This window comes from Rhineura floridana, chromosome 3 (assembly GCF_030035675.1).
Source record: "Rhineura floridana isolate rRhiFlo1 chromosome 3, rRhiFlo1.hap2, whole genome shotgun sequence".
Classification (NCBI taxonomy): Eukaryota; Metazoa; Chordata; class Lepidosauria; order Squamata; family Rhineuridae; genus Rhineura; species Rhineura floridana.
In genome coordinates, this window is record NC_084482.1 from 189,161,581 (window position 1) to 189,188,950 (window position 27,370).

The window sequence follows — 27,370 nt, forward strand, 5'->3', positions numbered from 1 at the left end:
CATCCCCTTGATCATTCTGGTTGCCCTCTTCTGAACCTTTTCCAACTCTATAATATCCTTCTTGAGATGAGGCGACCAGAACTGTACACAGTATTCCAAATGCGGCCGCACCATAGATTTATACAACGGCATTATGATATCGGCTGTTTTATTTTCAGTACCTTTCCTAATTATCCCTAGCATGGAATTTGCCTTTTTCACAGCTGCCGCACACTGGGTCGACATTTTCATCGTGCTGTCCACTACAACCCCAAGGTCTCTCTCCTGGTCGGTCACCGCCAGTTCAGACCCCATGAGCGTATATGTGAAATTAAGATTTTTTGCTCCAATATGCATAATTTTACAGTTGTTTATATTGAATTGCATTTGCCATTTTTCCACCCATTCACTCAGTTTGGAGAGGTCTTTTTGGAGCTCTTCGCAATCCCTTTTTGTTTTAACAACCCTGAACAATTTAGTGTCGTCAGCAAACTTGGCCACTTCACTGCTCACTCCTAATTCTAGGTCATTAATGAACAAGTTGAAAAGTACAGGTCCCAATACCGATCCTTGAGGGACTCCACTTTCTACAGCCCTCCATTGGGAGAACTGTCCGTTGATTCCTACTCTCTGCTTTCTGCTTCTTAACCAATTCCTTATCCACAAGAGGACCTCTCCTCTTATTCCATGACTGCTAAGCTTCCTCAGAAGCCTTTGGCTTCTGAAATGTTATGGGGCTGTCCTTGCTGTCCCTTATAACTGGAACTGCTTCCCAGAATGCCTCTGTGATCAGCTTCCTTACTTCCTTCAGGTCCCTCCTCAAAACGCACAATTTCTGGAACGCCTATGGAACAACCCCCTAGTCCCAATACCCTATTGTAACAAAGGTGCATGTAGCTGAAATAATCACATATTCTCCCCCTGCTGTTTATCCCTGCCTCAGTTTCTCACCCTCTGTTGTTTCCCTGTGTCTGCTTTTAGACTGTAACGCTCTTGAGATACGGACCTTTCAAACCTAATTTATAAAAAGCACCATGTACATAGATGGTGTTATATAAATAATACCCAATTTTCATTGATAGGGAAACATGTGAAGTTCCTTTACACAGAGGCAAACCTTCTAGCCCTTCCATGATCATTATTCTGTCTAGTAGTAGTTCTCTGGGAACTCAAGCAAAGGCCTTTCACAGCAGTTGATGCCCACCAGCTTGTGATGCCAAAGACTGAGCCTGGGGCCTCCTGTATGCAAGGTATGTGCTCTACCATGGAGCTATGGCCCATTCCCATCATTTTGCACTTTATACTTATAGCAATCCTGTCAGGTAATTCAAAATTGTCCCCCATTCAATGCTGGCTGAAAAGAATACCGGTATGTCCAAGACTACTCGGTGACTTCACAAGTGAACTGTGATTTGAAATCCAGGATTTCTGGCTCCAGGCATTAGCAGCCCAGACACTGTTGTGTACAGCCAGTTGCAATACAGCAGGGATTACTAACTTCTGAACATGTGGAGTCAGGCCTCTAGTCCATCCGGCTCAGTGCTCTGGCAGGCAGCAGCTCCCCAGAGTTTCAGGACCAAAGTAGATATGACGTTTAGCCCTGCTGTGCTTGATACTGTATGGCATGGCGGAGGGAGGCTTGTTTAACCCTTTGCCCCATCATGGTTCCAATCAGAATCACTCCCACTGCAAACATCAGGTGCATGGGGGGATTCTGATTGAGAGCACAACGGGGTGAATGATTAAAGCTCCCGTCCCCACCACCATCACAGTCCTGATCTGGTTCAAAGTGGAAGTGGGAGTGTTGCATCAGCTATTTAATTAAAAAAATCAAGCACAACAGGGCAAACTATGATAAACATCACCTCCAGTTTGGCTCTCATATAAAGGTTGTTCCTAAATCTGCTACCTGGATTACTTTACTTGGAGAATTTGGAGATTAAACTAGGGGATTATCTGCATGCAAAGCATGTACTCTACTACTGAACAGTGACCCTTTGCTTCTGTATTCCCTGAAGCCAATCAATAATTTCAGGGTTGGTTCCTTTTGTCATCTCCTCATTGCTGTTTAAGCTTTATAAATAAATTAACAGGTATTGCAGCTTTGAAACCCACAGAGAAATTCCATCTCTCATCTTACAGCTTTAAAAAAAAGGTTTTCCGTACTAGTGACACTGTTAGCAAACACCTTGATTACAACATATTATGGTGACTTGGGACTAGATAAAGTGCTTCAGGAGTTATATCTGGCCCACAAGCTGCCAGGTCTTTTGTAGCTCTAATAAACTGTCAAATAAGGAATTTCAACAGGTATAGCTTGTCATGTCAAAATGCTGCAGGGGTGGGAGAGCAGCACCTGCTCAGTTAGACACAACTATTAAGCAAACAGGAGCCCTGGCTATTGCATCTGATCACCCACCTCCAGGGTCTCATTAGATTAGGTCTCCCACTTATATCATATGGGGCTTTACCATTTTGTCCCTCCATGAAATAAGCTGAGAACTAACACTTTGACTTGGGCATCAGCAGTGGGCGTTCTCCCTTGCAAATGGAAAGGATCAGAAAAAGAGATTATCCAAGCAGCACAGATGCAGAGTCGCATGAGCTAAGCCCCTTGTCATAATACACTGTTCTGTTTCCTGCCTCTGCAGTGCTGCGAGGTGACAGGACTTCAGGCACGCACAGAGAAGATGCACAGAGAAGAAGCTGTCCTGACTTTACCTTTTGTCAAAATTGCTGTGGGTCCCGAAAGAGAATTAAGAGGCAGCTGCCTTTATCACCTAATGGGGACAGATGCCAGGCTTCTTACTGTCAGCGCCAGGATGTGGGGGGCGGAGTAGTCTAATCCACAACATGCAGCTCAAGGTATTTCCAAAGCAATTAAATAGAGCTTAGCCACTTCCTGAAATCCCAACAGGTACATTTCATAAGAGGAAGACAAGTGTTTTCCTACCACAGAAACAGAAGACGATCAGGTCCTCCATAAGGCAGGAAAGAGCTGCCGACAATTGACTGGGTATCCCTCTCATGAGCAGGTGACACAGGGTGCTTCCAGACTGTCACTACTTTCAAGTAGGATTCAATCACATACTGACAATTACAGATGATTAAGAGGTCATGCACAACAAACCCACTTCCCCAAAATACTGGAATATTGGAATTTTTGCAGTAAGGAAAATGATGGGAAAATGCACTGGAAAGTGAGGGATGACATTCGCTTGAAGCAACATCATCTAACCTCCCTGCAAACAAATCAGGATGAATACTCCATAAAACAGGTCATCTGGAAGCATCCAGAATAGAGGGTACTAACCTCAGGCCCTTTGAATTTGATTTACCTTTCACTGATTCTTTATTTATTTGAGTAATTTATATCCATCTTTCCACTATAAAAAACCTCAAGGCTGCTATTAAAAACAGCAAGAAAATAATTAACAAACAACTGTATTGTTAGCATTTAGAAGTTTTAAGCTGCATTCTAGCATAAGCTCTAACAGTGTGACATTTACATCCTCCTAAAACTTTTCATAACTTAAGTACAAAAGCATTACCTACAGATCATTTTCTTATCGGAAAAGTATTTTACAGCATGGCATATGATGCTTTACAGCAGGATACATATTCTGGCAACACCCAGATCCCAGAACTAGGGCACACCAAGGCATGACTTGGCCATATAGGAAAGTTGAAGGCTAGGATTCAGGGGACTGCCTATCATTCCAGCTCAAATTAAGGCCACATGGGCAAGGGCCCAAACAGGATAAAATCAGCAGGTTTTGCCAATCAATTTTATCCAAGTTGCATTAGGATTCTTATCCTGGGCTTCAAACATATATACCAGCACACAAGCAAGAAAGAGTGCTTCAACCAACACAGCTACCATCAGGTTTGAGTGATAGCATCCATCAGTCCTCCTGATGCATCCACCATGGTATGCCTCTATCTGTTTGGGCACTCTGAGTCTGGATCTCCGCCTACCATGGATGAATTTTCTCCCACTTTCCTTGAAGTAATACGCCTGGTTCCTTCCATCCTTTCCTGGCTGTTGCCACCACTGCTGTGTTTTGATACTCAGCCAGCTGCTTTGCCAGTTGTGAGGGAAGAATTGAACTAGAATCATATTGTGTGGATACTTCAGAGAAGCACACTCCAGCTATTCGAAACTCTTGAATTGGTTAGAGTGTTTAGACGGGCAGACACACCCACAACCTATTAAATAACTATATGACAGAACTGTATGACTACATTATAGCATTATAAGACCTGTAAGAACATGAGCTTGCTTTTCCCTTTTCATTGTTTGTCATGCCTTTTCAGATTGTGAGCCTGAAGGTGGCGATCCTCAAAGTACTGATTTTTTGTAGGCGGCTCTGAGAGCCTTTTTTGGATAAAGCTCAGTGCGTAAATAAATTATGTAATTATATCAATAGAATAATCATCATCATCCATTTATACTTCTTTGAGCTCCTTGGAGAGAGGGTGGAATGCAAACATACTCAAACATTTGTCTGGTATCGATACCTGCCTTATAATGAGTCAGACCATTGATCCATCTCACACAGTATTGTCTACGCTGACTGGCAGCAGCTCTCCAGGGAGTCAGGCAGGGAATTCTCCCAGCCCTACCTGGAGATGTCAGGTATTGAACCTGGGACCTCCTGCATACAAAGCAGATGCTCTTCCACAGAAGCGATGGCCCTTCCCCAAATGCTAGTTTCCAACCAGAGTGGTTGCGATTTGCAAACAGACCACAGCTCAAGTTAAAGTGGGTCACCACAGTGGCGCCTTCATTTTCTTTTTTGGTTTTGAGTTTTTGTTAAGAGACAGTGGAGAAAGAGAACAGAAAAAGGAAGAAGAAAAGAAGAAGAAGAGATGGATGGATGGAGTATAAAATGTAAACATTTCTAGAAGGATAGTCACAGGTGTGCAATAATGGTATCTTGCACCATTGAGAATATCATACATTTACAAAGCAAGCTCCCCAAAGTGCAGGAGAGATTGTGCTACTAAAGGAAGTTGGCTGGATTTTGGGATCTAATATTTAAGAAATTTCAAAAATAGGGGAAGATTAAAAAATGCTAGAATTAGCACCATGAAATTTATTCAGGATAGAAAATCAAGACATGTAAAACTTTAATAGGAAATTTGTTGATAGAAGCCAGGACTCTTATAGTCAGATTTTGGAAACACCTAAATGGAATCTCAGTGGCAAAATAGTATAACTAAGTTTGGGAAGTCATCCTGACAGAAAAGGTCACTCAAAAACTTATGTATAGCTAAAGGACAAAAATAGATAGATACATTTGCAGTGGACTGGTGGAACTTTATTGTATGCACAAATAAAACTGATAACAGACCAGTGCCAAAAGCATATACTAACCAGTGGTTCCCAACTTGGGGGCCATGACCCCCAGGGGGGCTGCAAAGTAATTCAGAGCGGCTGCGAACAGTAAAGAAATGAATCATTATTTTTTAAAAACAATTCATTCCCTGGACACTGTCTGCTCCCCACTGCCACTACAGACAACACCTCCCCTTGCTCCAAACGAGAGGGGAGGACTTTTGCTGAAGCTCCAGAGCATCTTTCAGGTGCGCTGAAGGCAGGCATCTGCCTATAAAACACATGGCAGATGCAAACGGAGGCTGAAGTTGGAGATACTAGGAAGAAGAGAGGATTACTATCACCAACTCCCATCTCCTCACACTGCTGCTGACGACACCCTTACTCAGAATGAGAGGAGAGGGCTTTTTGTAAAGCAAAAAGAAGCAAGGCTGCAAGGAAAGGCTGTTTCCCCCTTCCTTCCTGGCAACCAGTCTGCCTGCCTTTCTTGGCTCCAGATTCACTACCATCTCCTTTTAAAAATTATTCTTATTTGCGAGGCCCCCCAGATCTCGCCTTCAGCCCAGATGGAGCCAAGGAGCAGTGAGGAAGCTCAGGACTTCCTCGTCCCCATCTCTGAGGCTCTGTGTGTGCCTGTGTCCCTCCTTTCTTCCACCTACACTCTGCCCCCCCCAATCTCTCTCTCCAAGACGCTGCAGCAGTTGAGGGCTTCCCCCCTCTCACATGCCCACACACCATGGAACTTTGCCACACACCATTTTTGCAATTAACAGGCTAAAATTACAATTAGCGGGGGGGGTGTCATAAAAAATCTTGAGCTTATAAAGGGCGTCCCATACGATTGGGAACCACTGTACTAACCTATGGATTATATGACACACATATTATTTAACTTATTTAGATGTTTTTAAAGTTTTTTAAAAAAATGTTTTTAACGTTGTTTTGTTTTAATGTATTTTAAGGTCTTTTTATTATGTTTTAAAGTGTTTTTAGCATTTCTTTTTTCCGCCCTGGGCTCCTGCTGGGAGGAAGGGCAGGATATAAATAAAATAATAAATAAATAATAAAATAAATAACTAGATTATTCATACCATTGGAATGCATTTGTATGTAACACAACATATGGTATTAATGATGGTTGTCTACTTTATTTTGATTTTTTTCTGTAGAAGTTCATACATGGTTTGGGGAAATAAGTAAAATATTAATTAAACAAAAAGAGTAGTCACAGTTGAAAAGATTGAAGACTTGTAGTCTAGTAGTGTGGTGTAGTGGTTAAGGTGTTGGACTATGACCTGGGAGACCAGGATTCGAATCCCCACATAGCTATGAAGCTCACTGGGTGACCTTGGGCCAGTCACTGCCTCTCAGCCTCATGAAAACCCTACTCATAGGGTCACCATCAGTCAGAATCGACTTGAAGGCAGTAAATTTAGTCTAGTAGTTAAATATCTGAACTGGAGGTGAGCACTCTGACTTTAATCACTGCTGACACTGAGGCCTACTTTCAGACTCAGTTCATCTAAAGTTTGTCTCTGTGCACAGTGAGTTTAGACACTGCAGACCCGCAAGGCCCCTGATTCCATTTGTGCCTACTGACAACCAGAAAGGAGGGCTGGTAAGGATTGAAGGCTTTGAGTAGCCTTTGTCTTCTCTGGGAGCCTGTTCAAAGACCAGCTACAGACGCCCTGTCACTCACCTTCATTCTCCTCAGGAAGAGTTCAGGAGGTTGTGGCTGGACTGCTTTACGATACTCCTGGGTGAAGTCACTCCTGCATCTGCTTCTGAAGTTGCCATAGAAACCATTGGCGTGCTAGAGCAAGACAGGCAACAGGAAGCCCCTAATTAGCAATTGTGCAATATAATCCAGCAGCCTCTCCAAACTTGCTGGTTAGCTGTAGGGCCAGCGGAGGTCACACTTTGCCTCTGACAACGACGAAAGGATTTTACAGGGATTTATTATTCCTATTACTGACAAGAAAGCAGCTCTTCAGCCTAGGGCAAGCAGACAGGCGAATCTCTGAAGATGTTCGCCTGCTTCCCACAGAGATCTTGATCACATATTCCAGCCAAGGGCTTGTCAAGAGAGCTTCATTTGGGAGAGCTGTCGTGAGTAATTTTTCGACAGACTTGATCACCATAGTCTGGGCATGTGGCATGCTTCAGCCTGAGTTTATCTGAACCAGTCTACAAGGCTGATAGGGAATCTTCAGCAGTACAGGCTGTGCCCTATTCAAGGCTGCCCTTCGGCACTTATCAAAACAGCATTCTGGCTTAAGAGGTATTCTCCACCTCCTTACACTTCCTGTGCTCTTGCTTTTGTGCTACAGAGTCCAGCTATGCCTGGAAAGCCATAATCTGGACCAGCCTGTTACAACAAAAAAGTATAGGCAAGACTGAGTATACTGGGCTTTTTTTTTTAAAATACTGAACTAAGGTAACTTAATGAAAAGCAAGCGTATTTGCATGGATCTTATTATTTGGCATAATTTATTCTGCTACTTATGTACCCTCCAACATTTTGTCAATAGAACTAGGGATGGGCTTAGAACACCCTAATCTTCAAACCAAGGATCACTTAATGAGCCACCTCGCCTCCTATCTTGAATATTTTGCAGTTAGTTGACTCCACATTAGCCTGTCCTGCACTGATTGAAAAGCCAAGAGCAATTCTTTTGGTTGCAAAAGAGAGCCATCCTACAAATTTGTTATCAGCTGTTCAAGATAAACCTCAGCAGCTACAGGTTGTAAAATGGTAGGCTATAGACTGCATGGTGGCTTAGTGCTCATGTGCATGCATTTCTCTATGTATAGTAGAGCCATCTACCCACTTAGAGATTTAACTTCCCTGGGAGGGAGCTAAAGTAAGAATAATGACTCTGTCAACTCATATTTACATTTAAAGAAGGCAATCCCTAATGACAAAAACTGGGACAATGATTTACTAGGGGAAGATATTAGAAAAAAGGTAAAAGGGACAAGGAGTACTTGTATGTGGGTAGGTAGGGTGGCACAGAGTGGTAACACAGCCGAAGCTCTGCTCACGGCTGGAATTCGATTCCAACGGAAGGAGGAAGTCGAATCTCCGGTAAAAGGGGTTGAGGTCCACTCAGCCTTCCATCCATCTGTGGTCGGTAAAATGAGTACCCGGCATATGCTGGGGGGTAAAGAAAGGCTGGGGAAGGAACTGGCAATCCCACCCCATATATACGGTATGCCTAGTAAACGTCGCAAGACGTCACCCTAAGAGTCGGAAATGACTCGCACTATAAGTGTGGGGACACCTTTACCTACCTTTAGGTAGGGTGAAGGGAAAACAGGTAAGGGCACATTGAAATGTTTAGTGGTACGTTTAGGTAATTGTTGACTCCAGAATTCTGGATTACATAGGGCCCTCTCTTTAGTGCTACTTCACAACTTCAAAATGTGGTAAGCAAGTCCTGCTGCCTTTGAGGGCCTCCTACTCATTTTGTTGAGTCGGACTCTGGACATCTGTCCAAAAGTCTAGCCCTGACAGCGCCACTGTAAACTTCACTCCCTGACACTCAGAAATTATGTTCAACCTTGATCTTTCATAAGGCATTACCTGTCCACTTTCACACCTATCTTTGCAGACCTGTCAAATGCCACCCTAAGTTCCCTTTTGTAGGGTTGAAGGGCAGGATAGAAATATTTTAAATAAATAAAATGAAAATATGCTTTTAAAACAAAAGTGAAGAATCTCAAGATGCCAAATTCTGTGCCACTTTAATTGTCTCAGATAGTGGAACACACTGCTGTGATTATGGCAAAGGACAGAGGATCTTGTTCTGAATTTGTTTGTGCTGTATTGACAAGAGAAAAAGGGAAAGGCTGAGCTAGAAGAGCAGGAGACAAATAAAGATTGCTTTTCTGTGCACACTGTCTGGCCTGTGCAGTATTTTGAGGCCACCATTTCTCACTGCTATAAAATAATGTATAATTCCATCTTTCATCTATCTTGGTTGGTAGGCTGTGATCCTTATATCTCAGCAGTGTGTCTCAGCAATGTGTCTCATACAATAGATTACAAGCCATGCTGCCCTACAGGGAGTGCTGTTATGAGAAAAACTGTAGGAAATGTATATATTACCCCGCAGAAAGAAAGAGAGAGAAACTGGAAGAGAAAACATTTGGGAGGTTTTCATATATTAGAAGGATGCCAAAAAAGGGAGAATATTTGCTCATTGTATCTATCAAGAAAGGGGGAAAGAAAGATGGGTTTAAGTGGGCGAGTTTAGATAAATAGTAGAAAAACGCCCTGGCAGCAGCAGATGGTTAGGCCTCTTTATGCACAGCACATGTTTGCTGTTTATTTCTGCTGCTCAGGAATAATAGAAAGTGAAGAATAGAAGACCAGATGCAAAAGAAAGGCTAGGAAGTCAAGATGCAAGAGGAAAAGATGTGAGGTGTGAGTGAATTATTAGCAGCTTGGAACCTATAGATAAGGACTCTCCAGGAGGCAAAGTCTCTCTCCAAGATGTGATAGACAGTAACATTCCCAGCAAGGGAGAGCTTACCATTGCAGCTAAAAGAATGGCAAAATTAATGAGGCCTAGGTGGAACTTTGCAGCCTATAGGACAATATGGTATCAGTGAGCCCAGATAACAGGATCTAGCTTAAGGGGGAGGGAAATTGCCATTTTTATATTTGGTCTAGAGCATCAATGCTAAACGCTACTCTAGTTCCTGCAAGGGTTGCTAGGCAACCATAAGACTTGCTCCCTAATCATATTCCCCAGTGGAAAAAGTAGTAGTCCAGTGATGATGAACAAGTGAGGAGAAGGAGTGGAGGCACCAGAGACAGAAAGAAGAGGGTTGGAGGCATTCAGAGTATCTCACTTTTATGGCTGGCCCTCTTCAGAGACATCAGTCGGGATTTGGGTCAAGCGATACCTGTAATTTCTGTCCTATTCCACAGTCTAAAAATACCATGCACCCATACTGCTGTACAAAATCTACCATTTGAGTGTGTCCTGCTGAGGAAATGGGGTTATCTAGCAGATGCCATCCTTCCCATACAGATTGTGGCTGATATTTTGCAAGACTAATCTGACCTCATCAGACCCCCTCAGCTTTATCTCTTAGGCCTCTTTATGCTCCATACTCTGGTTTAATGACCTTCATGCGCTGGACTTGATTTGCACCAAGACTTGCCAAGGCTCAGCCCTGGAACATGTGAAGCAATGATAAAAATGAAAGGGCCCCTGAAGCAGTACAGAATGCATTCCACTTTTCACTAAGAAAGTACAAGGCATTCCTGACCCTATGGATTAGAAGGAAGTACTTCCTGATCAGAGGGTGACATTTCCAGAGACTTGAAGTCTACCATCCCTTTCTCTAGAATATAAGCACTGTTCATGAGGCCTTACAAATAGCCACAGACAACATTTATCACAGGCATTGAGCTTACCCACGTCCCTACCATCGGGCTAGGCATCCCCTCAGGATCTGAGGGGAGCCACCTAAAAGCAGCCAGCCCCCTCAGTTATTAGAGCAGCTACCTGAAGCTGCCTGGGACCTGGGCCTAGGACTTGCCGCCCATGTTTATATAGTTGCTAAGCAACTATTGTGTGAGTAAAGCATTGATTGTTAGATCAGAGACAAGATGTCTGCATACTCAGCATGACATGTTTGAGTCCATTCTCTCCTCTTGAGAAGGAATCTATATTAAAATATAGTCACTTGTTAGTAACCAGTTCTCTGATACTGTAGTGTTTAGGAAAGTCAGAAGGGCAGGTAAATTGGGCTGCTGACTGGCAAGGGGAAAAAAGAACAGTCTGGCTTGCTTTGATGCCTTTAATAGGGGTTTGATATGCAGTAATCAGTAGGTGAAGTATTCCATGCATGGGTGTCCATAGGACTTTTGCTGGGGCAAAGGACTTAAATCCTTTAAGTAATTAAATTGACATACACAACTAACATCAGGGGACAGGTCTACCATTTCTGGTAGATCTGGTGATGGAGCAGTGACAAGGCCTGAGCAGACCTGGACTCAGAAACTTATATTTACTAACAGGCAAAAAACCCTTGTGGTTTAAGAACGTACCTATAGCCAACAGATATTTCTATCACACTTTAAAAACCAGGGAAATTGGGCAGCTATAGTGAATGCACCAGAGGAGTAGGAGATCTGACCTCCTCTCTGAGATATTGTACTGCCCTACAAATTGGTAAAAATGCAAACACAATTTGGGTTGGTCTTTCATAGTCCAATCTACTTCCTGTGTAGCTTGGAAGAATTTGGTATATGATGAGTGATGGCAACATCTACAATCAGCCCAAATAAAAGAAACAATCATGCTTAGGATAGGTGAAACTGACCATGGGGGGATAGGGAGGGGAGGAGGAGGAAGGGCAGAGGGAGAGGAAGAAGGGCAGACGGGAGGAGTGGGATGGAATCAGGCAGGAGGAGAGAGGAGGAGGAGGGTAGGTTTGATCATTTGAAGGCTTACTGAGTTCAGAGGGATTTACTCTCCTGCAATCATGATTAGGATAGGTAAAACTGACCATGGGAGAGGAGAAGAGGGAGGGAAGGAGGGCTGAAGTGGACAGGGGGGAGGAAGAAGGAAGAGGGGAGGGGAGGAAGGAGAGAGGGGGAAGGAGAGGAGAGGGGGAGGGGAAAGGCAGGTCTGATCATTTGCATACTTATTGAGTTCAGTGGGATTTACTCCCATGCATTCATGCTTAGAATAGGTAAAACTGACCATGGAGGAGGGGGAGGAAGAGGAAGAGGAGAGGGAAGGAGGGGGAGGGGATTGGAAGGGGATGGGGGCAAAGGAAGGGGGAGGGAAGGGGCAAAAGGGAAGGGATAGGAGGGGAGGGCAGGTTTGATCATTTGCATGCTTTTTGAGTTCAATGGGATTTACTCCTGTAAAGTCATGCTTAGGATAGGTGAAGTTGACCTGGGGGAGTGGCAGGGAGGGAGAGGAGGGGAAAGGGGAGGAAGGGGAGGGAGAGGGAGGAAGGGGGGGAGATTGGGTGGGCAGGCACTGGTCAGAGAAAAAGCCCCTTTTCTTTCCGAAAGGAAAACATTGTGAACAGTATAATTGTTTTCCAGCATTTCCCCCACCTTTTTATTCTACAGCAGGCACATGTAGCCTCCCACCCAAATTTAAACCAAAGCTGTCCCTGGCCACATCCACACCAGACCTTTATGTCACTTTAGACAGTCATGGCATCCTCCAAAGAATCCTGGGAAGGGCAATTTGTAAAGGGTGCTGAGAGGTGCTAGGAGAGGCCCTATTCTCCTCACAGAGCTACAATCCCCAGAAGAGGGGCTGACTGTTCAATCATTCTGGCCACTGGAGCTCTCTCAGGGGAATAGGAGTCTCCTAACAACTCCCACAAACTACACTTCCCAGGATTCTTTAGGGGAAGCCATGACTATCTATAAGTGAAATAAAGGTCTGGCATGGGCATGGCCCCCTGATTAGCCAGTCCAAACAGCTGTGAGTCTGGCTTTTAGAACAGTGACAGTTGATTCTTACCTGTTCTTCTGTTCAAGTCCACCCCGCCATTGGTTTTCCATGGGTAGACCTACTGTCCATCTGAGGGTGAACCTGAACATGCCTGACGCTATAATAGACTTCAATTTTAAATTTCTTAAATTAAAAAATCAGCCATGCATTTTTTAAACTGCAGAAGATAAAGGTCAGAGGGCAAGGTCAGTAATAGGATTACAGGTACTCTGTAAAAATGGCTGATTTTTAATTAATTTCAACAAATCATGAGACTACTGACAAAAAAGTCGAACATGGGTCTGGGTTTTTTTCTCTTGTTTTACACTTTGAACTGATTATTCTCTCTGACTGTTTTGTGTATCGTCATGAAAACTTAGAGGGTTGTTAAGCAAGCGTTTCTGAGTTCAGGACTATAAATTTTGTAAGGTTTTGTTTTGAAATGAGCTTATGGGAAGCAGCAGAATGGCATGGGGAGTATTTTCAATTTAACACTGAGGAATGTGAAAAATCCATGCTGGCTATATAATTCTGTTCAAGTCTGCAACGCCATTTGTTTTTCATGGGTAGACCTACTGTCCATCTGAGGGTGAACCTGACATCCAGATATCTTTCCACTCAGTGCTACAATTCTCAGTCCTTTCCCTGTCTCCCTTCACCTCCTCCAGCCATTAGTTGTTTGCATGCTGCTACAATCAACTCACAACCACCTCCCCACTGCTTCACTCCCCTTTTCTTAAATGCCAGGTTAACAACACTGGACTACAATTCAGGGTTGTCATACACAGTCTCCCTCCTCCCTTTAGCAAAATGGGTATAACAATGGGCTACTTTGCATGGCTGGCATAACCCACACTCACTCTCAGCCACAGCCCTGCCCCCTGCAATATGGACATAACAATGATGGTCTTTATCTGCATTAACATTAACAGAGTAATTTTTAAAATCTGCACAAACTCAGAAGAAAATCACATTTTTGGAATGAAATAAGAGCTCAGTTAAAGATCATGAGGTCTAGCCTTTACTGCTCTCTTTCAATTGTGAGTATTTATTTATTACATTTATATCCTATCCTTCCTCCCAAAGGGAGCCCAGGGTAGCAAACAACAAGTGATAAAACACATCTTAAAATCATACTGGGAGGAAGGGATAATAATAATCATAATAAAAACATAGAATACTAAGATTGGAAGGAGCCTATAAGGCCATCAAGTCCAACTCCCTGCTCAATGCAGGAATCAAAGTTAAAGCATTCCCGACAGATGGCTGTCTAGGTGCCTCTTGAATGCCTCCAGTGTTAGAGAGCCCACCAACGCCCTAGGTAATTGGTTCCATTGTCGTACCACTCTAACAGTTAGGAAGTTTTTCCAGAAGTTCAGTTGAAATCTGGCTTCCTATAACTTCAGTCCATTATTCCTTGCCTGCACTCTGGGATGATTAAGAAGAGATCCTGGCCCTCCTCTGTGTAGCAACCTTTCATGTACTTGAAGAGTGCTATCATATCTCCCCTCAGTCTTCTCAAGGCTAACCACGCACAGTTCTTTCAGACTCTCCTCACAGGGCTTTGTTTCCAGTCCCCTGATCATCCTTGTTGCCCTCTTCTGAACCTGTTCCAGTTTGTCTGCATCCTTCTGAAAGTGTGAACTCCAGAACTGGATGCAGTACTCAAGATGAGGCCTAACCAGCACCAGATAGAGGAGAACTAATACTTCACATTATTTGGAAACTATACTTCTGTGAATGACACACTACACCTCAGTCACAGCTATACTAAAATCCAGGATGCCTGAATTGTTTTCTATAGGCAGCAACAGTCACTCCTTCACTTGGGAAGAACAGCATAAAACACTTAAAAACAAATGAAGAGTCTAGAGATAATAGGTGTTTCACTCCAGCCTTCTCTTTGTCTAATCGGCTTCACCTGCTTTCCTAAATGTCAGTCATTGCTATGACTTAATTCATTGGCTAAAAACACTGAAAGCTTAGAGGGGACTAGTTTCTTACAAAACAAATGCGAATAGTGCCTGCACATTTTGCCTCATAGATCAGGTACTACAAATGCTAGACTTTTTAATGAAAGGTGGGAATCTGAGGATTATGGGAGAGGGAGATGCCTATAGATTCATGGTATGGAACTAATCATTATCACCTGCTAATGACTGCAGATCAAACTGCTGTTCTGGTCTGAGGCTGGCCGTTTCTAGAGCACTACAATGGAGGAAGATGCAGCTGTTGAACCTGTACCTGACTTTTAGTTTAAAGGTCAGAAACTCTCTAGGTATCAGGTGCTGGTGACTTAAATTGGATGATTCAGTATCTTTGGCAAGTATCTTTCTGCCCCTCCCTTCCTACAGAGGCTTTCCTCCTATCTAGCATTACCATCTGTCTTAAAGAGACAAGTGTGTGTGCATGGGTGCATGTGCACGCATGTACAAACACATACTTAAAGTAACAACTTTAAAACTGCACTTTGGCTTGGCATTCGAGATTTGATCTTGAGCAGCCACTGTCACACAGCTTACATTAATACTTCTTTCTATAATCCTGAGGCTAAAAGTTTGCTAGGTTCAAAGGGAAGAATCTTGACAAGATCAGGAAATCATGCTCTAAAACAGATGCCATACTGCTGTGCAATTATGTACCAGAGTGGAACATATATCCTTTGAGTTGAACTAGGATTGTGATGCAGTTGTGTGCATCAGTTCCATTAAAATAAATAGCTTTTACGTCATAACTGTCTGCAGAATCAACCTTAGAATGGAACCTTGTCAGACAGCCATACTCCTAACTGGAGAGGCCTTAGGAGCAAATAGCCATTCATAAGCATTTTATACAGTCAAGATCCTTATCTGCCATGATCATTGTAGTAGAGAAGTTGAAAAGAAATGATGGATTTATAAAATAGTTATGGCTTTTATGAAAGGCTGAACACCAACTTATTTTAAGTACTAAGAAGAAACTGTGATTTTGTAAAACAACACTCCTGTGTGCTAGAAGGCAAGGTACTTAAGAACATTCACTAAATAGGAGGCCAGTTGCATTCAGGTACCTTCATTGCATGTTAATAAATTAAAGACTTCTGGTGTCTGACTATAGAGGCAGAGATACTAGCTTCCTTCAGATATACTCAGGACCTGAAGCCAGTGTTGGACAATAGCCTTAAGTTCTGCGCTGTAAAGAAGAGAAACTAGAGATTATGATGGTGAGGTTAGATGGCTATGAAGGAAAATGTCATTCTTTAATGAAATGTTGCCTTTTTGCACATAAGCCCTCTGAAAACATAAAATCTCATTTTCTTAGCCACAGAGGTCCAGCCAGCAATCAGCACAAAGCTAAATCTCCGCAGCTGCTTCTGGAGAATGAAGCATTTTGTGTAATAGCAGAAAATAACAGGACAAACTGGTGCCAATTCTCATTGAAACTGTACAGTGCTAAAGCAACTCATCTCTTAACAGGGATGGAAATGTCTTAAAAGGGAGCCAATGAAGCTTCGGAAGAATTTTGGAGAAAGAGGATGAAATTCCATGGGTTTTTGTCATAGTCTGTGGGATGGTGATAAAATAATTTAATATCATCATTGAAGGCCGTTAAAAGATTTATTTTATTTTTTTTGCACTGATGGCCAAAGGGAAGAATTCCACAGAGGAAGGGCAAGAGAAGAATAAAGCATGTATGCAGCATCAAATGCCTACATACACACTGATAAAAGCATGAAATCAATTTCCTGGCATAGATTTTTACTTGCTGAGAATCTATTTTCTAAGCAATTTTTAAAATACAATTTAAAAAATACCACATTTTCAGCTTTCATGATTGTAAAGAAATGTATAATTATGTGCAAGGCAGAATCCAAGGAGAGTTCTACAAAGCATAATTATTTTTGTAAGGGAGCAAGGCTTGTGTGTTATGTGTGGTTCTTGATTCTTCCTGACTCTTAGGCCTTACTCTAACTGTGCCTCTCACACACACACTTAGCCTGTGCCTTGATATACTCTGTGTTTTTTCAGTATGTGTACCATCTGCTGGTATGTGCACATAATTTGCACCTGATGTCATGTGTCCCCAGATTCACAACACAGAAGTAGAGACAGACTGAAACCAGTATATCTGCAAGTGTGTCCATAGCCTGACAAAGAACCAGAGCTTGGAAGTAATTAGTTACAAAAAATTACTTGTGATTCATTCCTTTTTTTTTTTGAGGAATGAGTGGGTAATTCCTTTACATTTCGATTGTAATGGAACAAGGAGTAATTTTATTACTTTTGAGGAGTAATTGTAATGTTTCCAGCATTACTTTTGGGCATTACTTGGGGAGGAGCAGGGGAAGTCTTTTGCTCCTCTGATTTGTGGATGAAAATCATGTGCCTCAAACTGGGCTTCTGTGCAGCATCACTCTTCTTTCGTGCTCTGTGGGTGGTAGGCGGCAGTGAGGGAGGAGGTGGAGAATGAGACGGGTGGAGTCAGGGCCCGCTCCAGACATGCCAGGGCCCTTGGGCACCAGCTTGCCCTGGCTCCGGTGCATGCGTTCACACACACACATGCTCACACATGCACCTACCTGTCTCTTGCAGGGTGGGAGCTTCTTCCGCCCACCCACTCACTGGCTCCGTCTCTCCTGTCTTTTGCAGCTGCGCAGGCTGCTATACATGTGCATCGCAGCGATCAATCAAGATGGTGCTGGAGGCTTCAGCCCCTTAAGGAAACCTTGGCCGCCATCTTGGTTAATGGCAATCCTGCGCATGCAGCCCGCGCAACTTCAAAATATAGGAGAGATGGGCTGGCTGAAGAAGCTCCCCCTCTGCGATCCACAGCAGCTACTGTGCCGCGGATCGCAGAAAAGGAGTGCTACTCCTCCCCGATCCTCATTGAGAGGCCCCTAAGGGGCCTCTGTGGCTCCAGGGTCCTCAGCCAGGGCCCAACCTGGCTGCCCTTTGGTAACAGCCCTGGGTGGAGTAGAGAAGACAATTGTTTTAAAAAATGGACGGTGATGGAGAAGAATGGAGCAGAGGGAGAAAGGAGCCGAAGGGCAAGAACATGGACAAAGGAGGAGAAGGAGGAAGCAACATAATGAAGATAAAGAACTGTGGAGGTGAAAGACAACGTGTGTGTGTGTGTGTGTGTGTGTGTGTGTGTGTGTGAGAGAGAGAGAGAGAGAGAGAGAGAGAGAGAGAGAGAGAGAGAAAATACTGTGCTGCACTTGGCACACAAAGTGGCCTCCACCGCCCTCCCTGGCTACTTTGCTGCATTTGCAGTGTTTTAATTTTTTTGCATCTCGGGAAAATGTTTGTTTGGGTGAGTGTCCCTTAGTTGGTGCCAGTGCAGGGTCTGGGAGGTGGTTAAGTGAGAGAGATTATGCTTGCTGGCTGAGAGTGTGTGTGTACTTGGTTTGACGTGCAAAGATCTGAGTAGTGGCCTCTGCCTCCCTTCCCGTCTCCCTTACCAGTGGAGAGACCACCACTGCTATCTTATGGATAAAAAGAATTATGCTACTATCTCTCTCTGTGTGTGTTTATTTTTAATGTTGTTTTAGGCAACCTAGGTGTGCAGCAGCCAAGGCCAGCACCTTGTAGGCACTAGAGGTTTTTTTAAAGTAACTTAAATGTTATTGTAGTGATTACTTTTGAGTAACGGTAAAGTAATCAATTCCTTTCAGAACAATTGTAATGGTAATTTATTCCTTTTTAGGGCCATGTAACAGTAATTTATTCCTTTTTAAAAGTAATTTTCCAAGCTCTGTAAAGAGCAAAGGAAAGCACGCCATCTCTTCAGTCACACAGGCGCGCATTACTGCATACTGTTGTTAGGTCCAAACCCAACACGCAAGTCGCCCTGTCAACCCCAACTCGCTTATTACACCCGGGAAGAGTGCGGAGTTGAGTGCAAATGAACCCACTATCAGAGATCAAGTAACACGAGACAAAAACCTTTGCAAAGGGGACCCAATACTTACAAGCCGAAGCAGGCCAGCATGGGAACCTCGTTTATTGGTGTCATAGGGTTTATATAGGCTCACCCCGAAGTTTACAGTATCGGGCATACGTCACAAAATACAAAAGAAGCAGTTGCTAGACACTATAGCTTTGGGGCAGACAAAAGGAGGTAAAGGGGTGTAGGGGGAAGGACGAAAGTGGAAACACTAAGATTATCTCTTAGATTCCATGTCTGCATACTTCGCATGTCCTAGAGATAAGCACTATGCAACTACAGAAGAAGGGAAGAGTAAAGGGGTGGCCGGCTGCAACCGGGCGCCCCATGGGTAGGAGACAGACATGAAAATTACTACGCTTGCATATCAAAGGGTTTCACAAGTCAAGATCTGAGGGGCAGCGGAACAGCTTATAACATTTCTATGCAAGGCACCTTTATAGCAATAAACAAGGTCATAGGCATGGATGTGATACAAGAGATACATAGTAGGGAAGTTTCCAGCTTAAACCGGCTTTTATTATGCAAGCCACTGGAATGTAGGTAAGGGTCAGGTCACCAGGAAATAAACCGACATTTTATATCAAAAGTCAAATAAAGGCCACTTTGGTTCTATTTCCCATAAAGCCCAAGCTGGTTTAGATAGGACAAGTGAACTATAGTTTTACAAGCACTGGGGATTTCAATTTAACCCCAACACTGTCCATGCCATCATATTCAAGCAGCTTTAACCACAACATTTTATTTGGAGGGGGAAATGGATCACTGCAAAGGAAAAAAATGTTATTCCCTCCTCCCCTCAACCTTTTCAACTCTTTAGCAGGATATTGAAACAATGAATAGTTAATACGTCATTACATCTGCATAACCAAAGTCGAAAAACCTTCCCTTGGAGAATATGTAGCTCATGGATTATTTACCTAGCTGTTATGATGGGAAAATTTAGCTCCCTGTAATTTCCCCAGTAAGTGAAATTCCCATGGTGTTTATATATTACAAACATTGGTTTTGCTTTGATGTTAGCATGCCCTTCTGATAGGAGACAAAAACAGAACCTCTTAGCGCCCCAATGGAAAAGTAAATAATTACACAAATGATAAAACTACAATGCTAAAGCTTTCATAACACCATAAGAAGTCCCTATTGGATCAGGCTAGGCCAGTGGCCCATCTGGTCCAGCATCTTGTTCTCACAGTGGCCAACCAGATGCCTATGGGAAGTCCGTAAGCAAAACCCAAACATAAGATCACTCTCCCTTCCTGTGGTTTCTTCCAGCAACTGACTTGGGACCACAGTACCTGATGGAACGCCTTTCCCGACCCAAACCCACCCATACACTACACTCAACATCCAAGGCCCTCCTCCGGGTGCCTACTCCAAGGGAAGCTCGGAGGATGGCAACAAGGGAGAGGGCTTTCTCAGTGGTGGCCCCCAAATTATGGAATGATCTCCTTGACTAGGTGCACCTGGCGCCAACACTGTTATCTTTTCAGCACCAGGTCAAGACTTTCCTCTTCTCTCAGGCATTTTAGCATGTGTTTTTAATTTTTTTTTAAAAAAAGTGTTTTTAAATTTATATATTTGTATATTTGTTTTTAATGTTTTTAATTGTTGTAAACCGCCGAGAGAGCTTCGGCTATGGGGCGATATAGAAATGTAGTAGTAGTAATAATAATAATAATAATAATAATAATCAGAAGCATGCTGCCTCTGACCATGCAAGCAGAGCATAGGCATCAAGGCTAGTAGTTCTGGGATCTTTGAAACAGAAATGGAATGTTGTGAGGAGTTAAGATCTTGAGTGGAATTTCTGTGAGGGGGAGTTTGAAGTTGTTGTTGCTGATGGTGCTGTTTGGACAGATTTTAATCTTTTTTAAAAAGTGAAGCAAAACAGCATTTTTATTTTAAAATGAAATGTCAAAATACAAATATGAGGAACCAAAATCTGTGATGCCTAAATCTTTGCGAGGGGGGGAGGCTCTTTTAGCAAGTAAGATTACGAAAATAGGATTACCCACTGCTAAGTGGTGGTGGGGGAAATGGGATGAGGATTAATGTGCCTCTCTGGATCTATGTGGAAGGACCATGGGAGTAACTGTAGGGGGGGGGGAGCAAGAAGAGTTGACATTTTTTGTGGGGAATGTGATTACATCATTCTGTCAAGGGACTCAAGACTTTATGTTGATTCTCTGTAAAGCCTGTAGGGATTGTAAAATTCCTGGGTCCAACAGGGTAGAGACAGTGACCAAAGATCTTCAGGCTGCAATCCTGAACACACTTAGGCTGTGAACACACCAGTCACCAGATCAAAGTGTTTCCATTAGCCACACCTGCAGAGGTAGGGTTGCCAGGTCAGAAGCATTCCAAAGCCTCACAGATCAAGCATCCACAGGCATCAGAGGCGGCACAAGAAAGAAAAGCAGTCTCCAGATTCTCAGCAAGAGAGCAGCTCTGGCCGGGGCCTGAACCACCTTCCCCATCAGAAGAGCCACTTGCAGGATAAACTCCTTCCAGGCTCTGAAGGTGGAGTGACCTTGCATGAAATGCCAAACGGGACCGTGAGCAATGCACTGCTCTGAATGGCCCTTGTGGGCCAATCTCCCTGGCTTCAGAGGTTTATAAGCATCAGGCAGCTGACAACAAACCCTTCCACTGCCCCAACTGTGGCAAAAGGTTCACTGCAAAGACGTCGGTGACCAGGCACCAGCTGCTGCACCGAGGTGAACGGCCCTTCAGGTGTTGCTACTGTGACAAAAGCTACATCCAGAAGAGCCACTTGAAGAGGCATGACCAGCAGAAACATCAACCCATTCATTAATTGGAGACTAGCTCTGAACTTGCATCAGAGAGCAGCAAGATATAAGAGAAATACCTTGTGTCAGCAAGGAAACAATTGAACAGGTAATGTGGAAGATCTAAAACACAGAGGCAGAAGAGCTGGTTATACGGTGTCTTTGCTAATCTACCTTTTAAGAACTACAGGGAATCTTAACTGGAACCTAGCAAGAGTGAGTTCCTTCCTCAAAACAAAATGTGTTGCTGTTAAGTAAATATTTCTCTAGGCAAGTATGTTATATCGGAGATACCTTAAAGACTTTAGAGATACAATTTTTTTATTGCATAAACACATTTGTACATAATTTTAACTCCTTGACTAAAACAAGATCTCTCTGTAGGGAAACGTAACTCTCTGAACTGTGCCACATTTCTGAAGTAGTTGTTATGTGCCTTCAAGTCGATCAGGACTTATGAATCAGCAACCTCCAGTAGCATCTATCGTGAACCACCCTGTTCAGATCTTGTAAATTCAGGTCTGTGGCTTCTTTTATAGAATCAATCCATCTCTTGTTTGGCCTTCCTCTTTTTCTACTCCCTGCTGTTTTCCCCAGCATTATTCTCTTTTCTATGGAATCATGTCTTCTCATTATGTGTCCAAAGTATGATAACCTCAGTTTCATCATTTTAGCTTCTAATGATAGTTCTGGTTTGATTTGTTCTAAAACCCAATTGTCTTTTCCCCAGTCCATGGTATGCGCAAGGCTCTCTTCCAACACATTTCAAATGAGTTGATTCTTCTCTTATCCGCTTTTTTCACTGTCCAACTTTCACATCCGTACATAGAGATCGGGAATACCATGGTCTGAATGATCCTGACTTTAGTGTTCAGTGACACATCTTTACATTTGAGGACCTTTTCTAGTTCTCTCACAGCTGCCCTCCCCAGTTCTAGCCTTCTTCTGATTTCTTGACTATTGTCTCCATTTTGGTTAATGACTGCCAAGGTATTGATAATTATCCTTTACAAGTTCAATGTCCTTGTTGTCAACTTTAAAGTTACATAAATCTTCTGTTGCAATTACTTTAGTCTTCTTGACGTTCAGCTGTAGTCCTACTTTTGTGCTTTTCTCTTTCTGAGGTAAGCATATAATATTTTGATACCAGGGTTTCTCCCTCAATGGATTAAAGCCAATAATTCAGGATTTGTAACAAACTACACCTTCCTGTTTCACCTAAAAATGAAAAATTGATTTGTACAAACTTTAGTTAGTTAATAAGCCATTATATCAAACCACACTTTTAAACCTGCCTTGATAACTTGGTTTGTTAACTTACTGTGACTTGTATAAACTACAGTATGTCATATTCAGACAAACTGGGGGTTTGTTATCAGCTGCAGACAAGAGCTTTAAACTGCCTCCTCTCACATGCAAAGAACCTGAGGAGCACATGAGCCCAATGCTTGCATTTTGATCACAACAAAGCTAGCTGGTGTGTTTTTGTCCCAAAGACCTGTAAAAGCATTCTAAGTCATATATACGTGAAGGAACACTTCTCCCATTACCTGCTACCCCATGCTTTAAGGTTTGCAGAGGAGACCCTTCTTGCTATCCCATCAACGAGTGTAGCTCATGGGGCGGTAATGCAGTTGTGCTATCCCATCTGTGGAACTGTCTCACCCTAGTGCTACTTGGCTCCCTCTTTACTGAGTTTCGGGCATGTTATGAAAACACACCACTTTAAGCAAGCCTTTAAACCAGAATGATGATGTTTGGTTTTCTATTAGGATGCCTGCTGCGGTTTTGTTTAATGGTTTGGATTGTTTAATAGCAGGACTTTTAACTTGATTTTTTGTTTACATTTTAATGTTTTATTGTGTATTTTGCTGTTTTGACTGGACAGATGTGTAAACTGCCCTGAGATCTTCATTGATGAAGGGTGATTTAAAAAATCAGATAAAGCCTGAGATTTGAGGAGCGGGCACTAGTGATGTCATGGGAGCTGGTCATAGTGATTTCATGGGGAGGGGCAGTAGTGATGTCATTAAGCATGATACATTAAGCATCAACCACGGTTCCTTGGAGCATACAGTTCAAACAAAAACATTTATCTGATTGGAAATTAAGACAGAAATCTTAGCTGAAAGATAGATCCTGGGTAGGGAACATTAAATCTAGCCTACTTGATTCTGGCAAGAAGGATTTAAGTGCCCTCAGGCCAGGCCAGTCACCAGAAAGCCATTGTAGGAAGAAAGGAGCCTACTGTTGTGGAGATGTTAGACAGGAGCACTTAGGAGTAAAGATGGGTGCCCCTGAAGGCTGCAATTCTAAAAACATGTGCTAAGCCCCATAGTACTCAATAGGACTTACTTCTGAATAGATATGGTTTGGATTGTGCTGTTGGTAAAGCTTGACTAGGGATCCTCTGCAAAGATATCTATATCCAAGCAGGGTTGGCAACCCCCTGCCTGCAATGCCCTGCCCAAACCTTTCAACATAGCTGCTCCAAACTCCTTTACAGAATTGACCCTTCACTTCCAAAAGAGGTCTGAGAAATGAATAAGAGTAAGAAGATTCTCTACCCTTTTCTGTCTCCCTTGTGGGCTGCTATAAACTCACTTTGACAGCCAATCCAATTCCAGTGAGTAATAATTGAGAGAGAAAACACACATGGTTTGATCTACCTTCACAGGCAGCAGCTTGGAAACAACAACATTTGCAGCCACCCTTCCTAGTATGAGAATTCTCTTTTGCCACTACTGGGCAAGAAACAAACCCTCATGCAACCAACAAGGTGCATCATCGGTGGGTTTAAGGGGGTTGAGCTGAGCACATGGAACCACCGTTGTTGCTTCTATGGATGTAAGGGAGTGAGGTTAAAGGTAAATGAAATGCCAGCAGAAAAATAAAAATAAAAGATAGCAATGATTTCCTAAATGCAATACCATACCACCAACAACAAAATTCCTGTGAGTAAGGCAGAAAACTCAGCATCCCACAACCTGTCAGGATTCTTAACCAAAAACCAAAATTAAATAAATCCTGGCAGCCAGTCAGCCACCATCGCAGAAATCCCCATGCAGCACAGCCTGACCCAGGGGTGGAAGTTAGTGCAAAATGCTGTGGCATGATTGCTGACAAGAGTGAGACCCTATCAGCACATAATACCTCTACTCTGGTTGCCAATTTGCTACCAGGCCAAGTTCAAGGTGTGCTTTCCATGCTATGGGTGCCACATAGTACCGTATATTCCGGCGTATAAGATGACTGGGCGTATAAGACGACCCCCAACTTTTCCAGTTAAAATATAGAGTTTGGGATATACTCGCCGTATAAGACTACCCCTGCTTATGACATGCCATTCTTGCCTTCCTATCGAACAAGTTTGTTATTCCAGATAGCGTAGCTAAGTTTCTTGTTTTTTGTTTGTGTATTCGTTTCCCAGAGTGTGGAGGTTTTGTTATCTGTCTATCCTACGTTTCTTCCTTCCCTCTGTCTTGTGTTTGACATCGTTTGTCTCGTTGTTCCTGGGGAATTCCTTGGGGGGGGGCCCTCCCTTCCCTGATCCTTTCCCCCAGAACTTTCGCCTACGGCTCCCAGAGATACCGCGGCTGCGGTTCTCTCTCTCTCTCTCTCTAAGGCGGCTGCCTTAGTCTCCTTTTGTTAAGGGAGCTTACGGCTTTCCTTCTCGCCCAGCGGCACTCCTCTGCCCCCGTTTAGCCTCGCAGGAGCCGCTGCTCTCTGCCGATCCTAACGGCGATTCCGGGAGACCGCGGCTGCAACTCTCCCTCGCTCAGCAGGCGGCCGCAAGTCTAATCGAGAGCTTCCGATCGCGGCTCTCTGCCTCGCGCCGCCTCGCTCTCTCCCTTTTATCGCCGCCTATTTCGGCGGCCTCAGAGCCTGCGGCTGCGGCTCTTTCCCTTGCTCTGCCTCCCCCTCCCTCCGGCTTTCTCCGCGGCAGTTAATTACGCCGCGACGACCATTGAAGCCTGCGGCTGCGGCTCCGTTTAAATTTGTAGTCCAGCAATGCCCACTCTTGCGAAATAACTACCGTATATTCCGGCGTATAAGACAACTGGGCGTATAAGACGACCCCCAACTTTTGAGAAGATTTTCCTGGGTTAAAAAGTCATCTTATACGCCGGAATATACGGTACTTGTTCTGCTCTTGCAAGAAATCAGTCCTTTAGTGTGGCAACACTTAAGCTTTGGAACACCCTGCCTATTGACATTAGGCAGATACCTTCATTGTACTCTTTTCAGCACCTACTGAAAACATTCTTGTTTAGGCAAGCCTATCCAGGCATGTAGAAACTATTGTTTTTTTTATCTGTTTTTAACTCATTGTTGGTTTTATTATTTTGAATGTTTTTAAACACCTGTCTAACTGTTTTTGTCAATAATTTTATTGTTTTAATTCCTTCTGTAAACCCCTTTTAGGTTTTTTACAGTGAAGTGGTATATAAATGTTGTAAATAAAATACATAAATAACTCTTGGAGTCACTGTGACCCTTCGGTCTCTTTCCGCTTTTAGGAACAAAGGAATCTACCTTATAGCAACTCAGGCCATTTGATACCATCTAGCCCAGTACTGATGACATGGATTAGCATTGGCTCTCCAGGATCCCAGGCAATAATCTTTTCCAGAAATTGAATGTTGGACCTTTACATGCAAAGCATATGCCCTACCACTGAGCTACAGCCCTTCCCATTTTAAAAGAGTATCTTTTAAAATTGTTTTTTTCAGTTCACTAATTAATGTATATCATACCTAGGGCATGAGCTATTTGCAAGTGTTTATACTTGTTATGGTTATTGGATTTTAAAAGGATTTATTTCTTGTTGTGAGCTGCCTTGGTTTCCAATTGGCAGTCCTACCGCACAAGATTGTTGGGGATACTCCATATATACACACACACTGGGGATGTAAAGATACATAGACCCCATATAATAGTTTATTGTCCAAACTAGTTGGTAATTGCAGAACATTAAAAAAAAATCAGTATTAGTTTCCTACATAATAACAGCAGTGATATCTATGTAAACCTTGCCTAATTGCTTTAAAAAATAGAACTGGAGGGAGAGAGAAAGATTTACAACACAAACACAATTATTTACTATGTTCATTCAAAAGTCCCATTAATTTACAGCACAATCCTAACCATGTCTACTCAAAAGTAAGTCCTATTGAATTCAATGGGGTTTACTCCAGGTATGTGGGATTAGCATTGCAGTTTTACTCCCAGAAAAGCAAGTATTGGATTAAAGTGTCATATTGGGAAGGTTTTCAAAACACTACCATCTTCAACAGCCCAGGAAAATTTAACACATTAAAAACAGAGTTTTGGTACTGCTGAAAGCTATATACTTACTCAGTTTATGAGATTTTCAGAGTGGTAAGCAGCGGTAACGCAGCCGAAGTTCTGCTCACGGCCGGAGTTCGATTCCAACAGAAGGAGGAAGTCGAATCTCCGGTAAAAGGGGTCGAGGTCCACTCAGCCTTCCATCCATCCGTGGTCAGTAAAATGAGTACCCAGCATATGCTGGGGGGTAAAGAAAGGCCGGGGAAGGAACTGGCAATCCCACCCCATATATACAGTCTGCCTAGTAAACGTCGCAAGACATCACCCTAAGAGTCGGAAACAACTCGCACTACAAGTGCAGGGACACCTTTACCTTTTTACCTTTGCAATGGAGTTTAAGGACTGCCTGGAGGCCCAGAAATCCCTTGTCAATCACAACCCTGACTTCACTTATTGGCTACAAACCTGAAAGGGCAGGGTTAGAGCAGCCAGCTAAGAGATAATTTCATGGAAGTTGCGGTGGGCTGACATTTTGCTGTATATCTCAAGAACCAGACCACCTAGAA

The 27,370-nt window shown here is 43.2% G+C and overlaps 2 protein-coding genes across 5 annotated transcripts in view; one reads left to right on the plus strand and one right to left on the minus strand.

The window, feature by feature from the left end:
* The window catches only part of C3H3orf84 (chromosome 3 C3orf84 homolog), a 37,097-nt gene extending 22,014 nt beyond the window's left edge, over positions 1 to 15,083 (minus strand). Inside the window, exons 1-2 of the mRNA XM_061618879.1 lie at positions 14,948 to 15,083; positions 7,020 to 7,133 (exon numbers count right to left, since the gene is read on the minus strand). Coding sequence (XP_061474863.1) covers positions 7,020 to 7,025 — 6 coding nt within the window. The 5' untranslated portion in view covers positions 7,026 to 7,133; positions 14,948 to 15,083. The remainder of the gene's footprint in view (positions 1 to 7,019; positions 7,134 to 14,947) is intronic.
* Positions 7,580 to 27,370, plus strand: part of IHO1 (interactor of HORMAD1 1) — a 78,266-nt gene continuing 58,475 nt past the window's right edge. The window contains exon 1 of one of the 4 annotated variants that reach the window (XM_061618876.1): positions 7,580 to 7,601. The gene's annotated coding sequence lies outside the window, so the exon portion shown is untranslated. Of the gene's footprint in view, positions 7,602 to 14,812; positions 14,848 to 21,091; positions 21,625 to 22,615; positions 22,640 to 27,370 lie in introns of those variants that run through there. The other 3 variants (XM_061618877.1, XM_061618871.1, XM_061618878.1) reach the window with 3 other exon arrangements.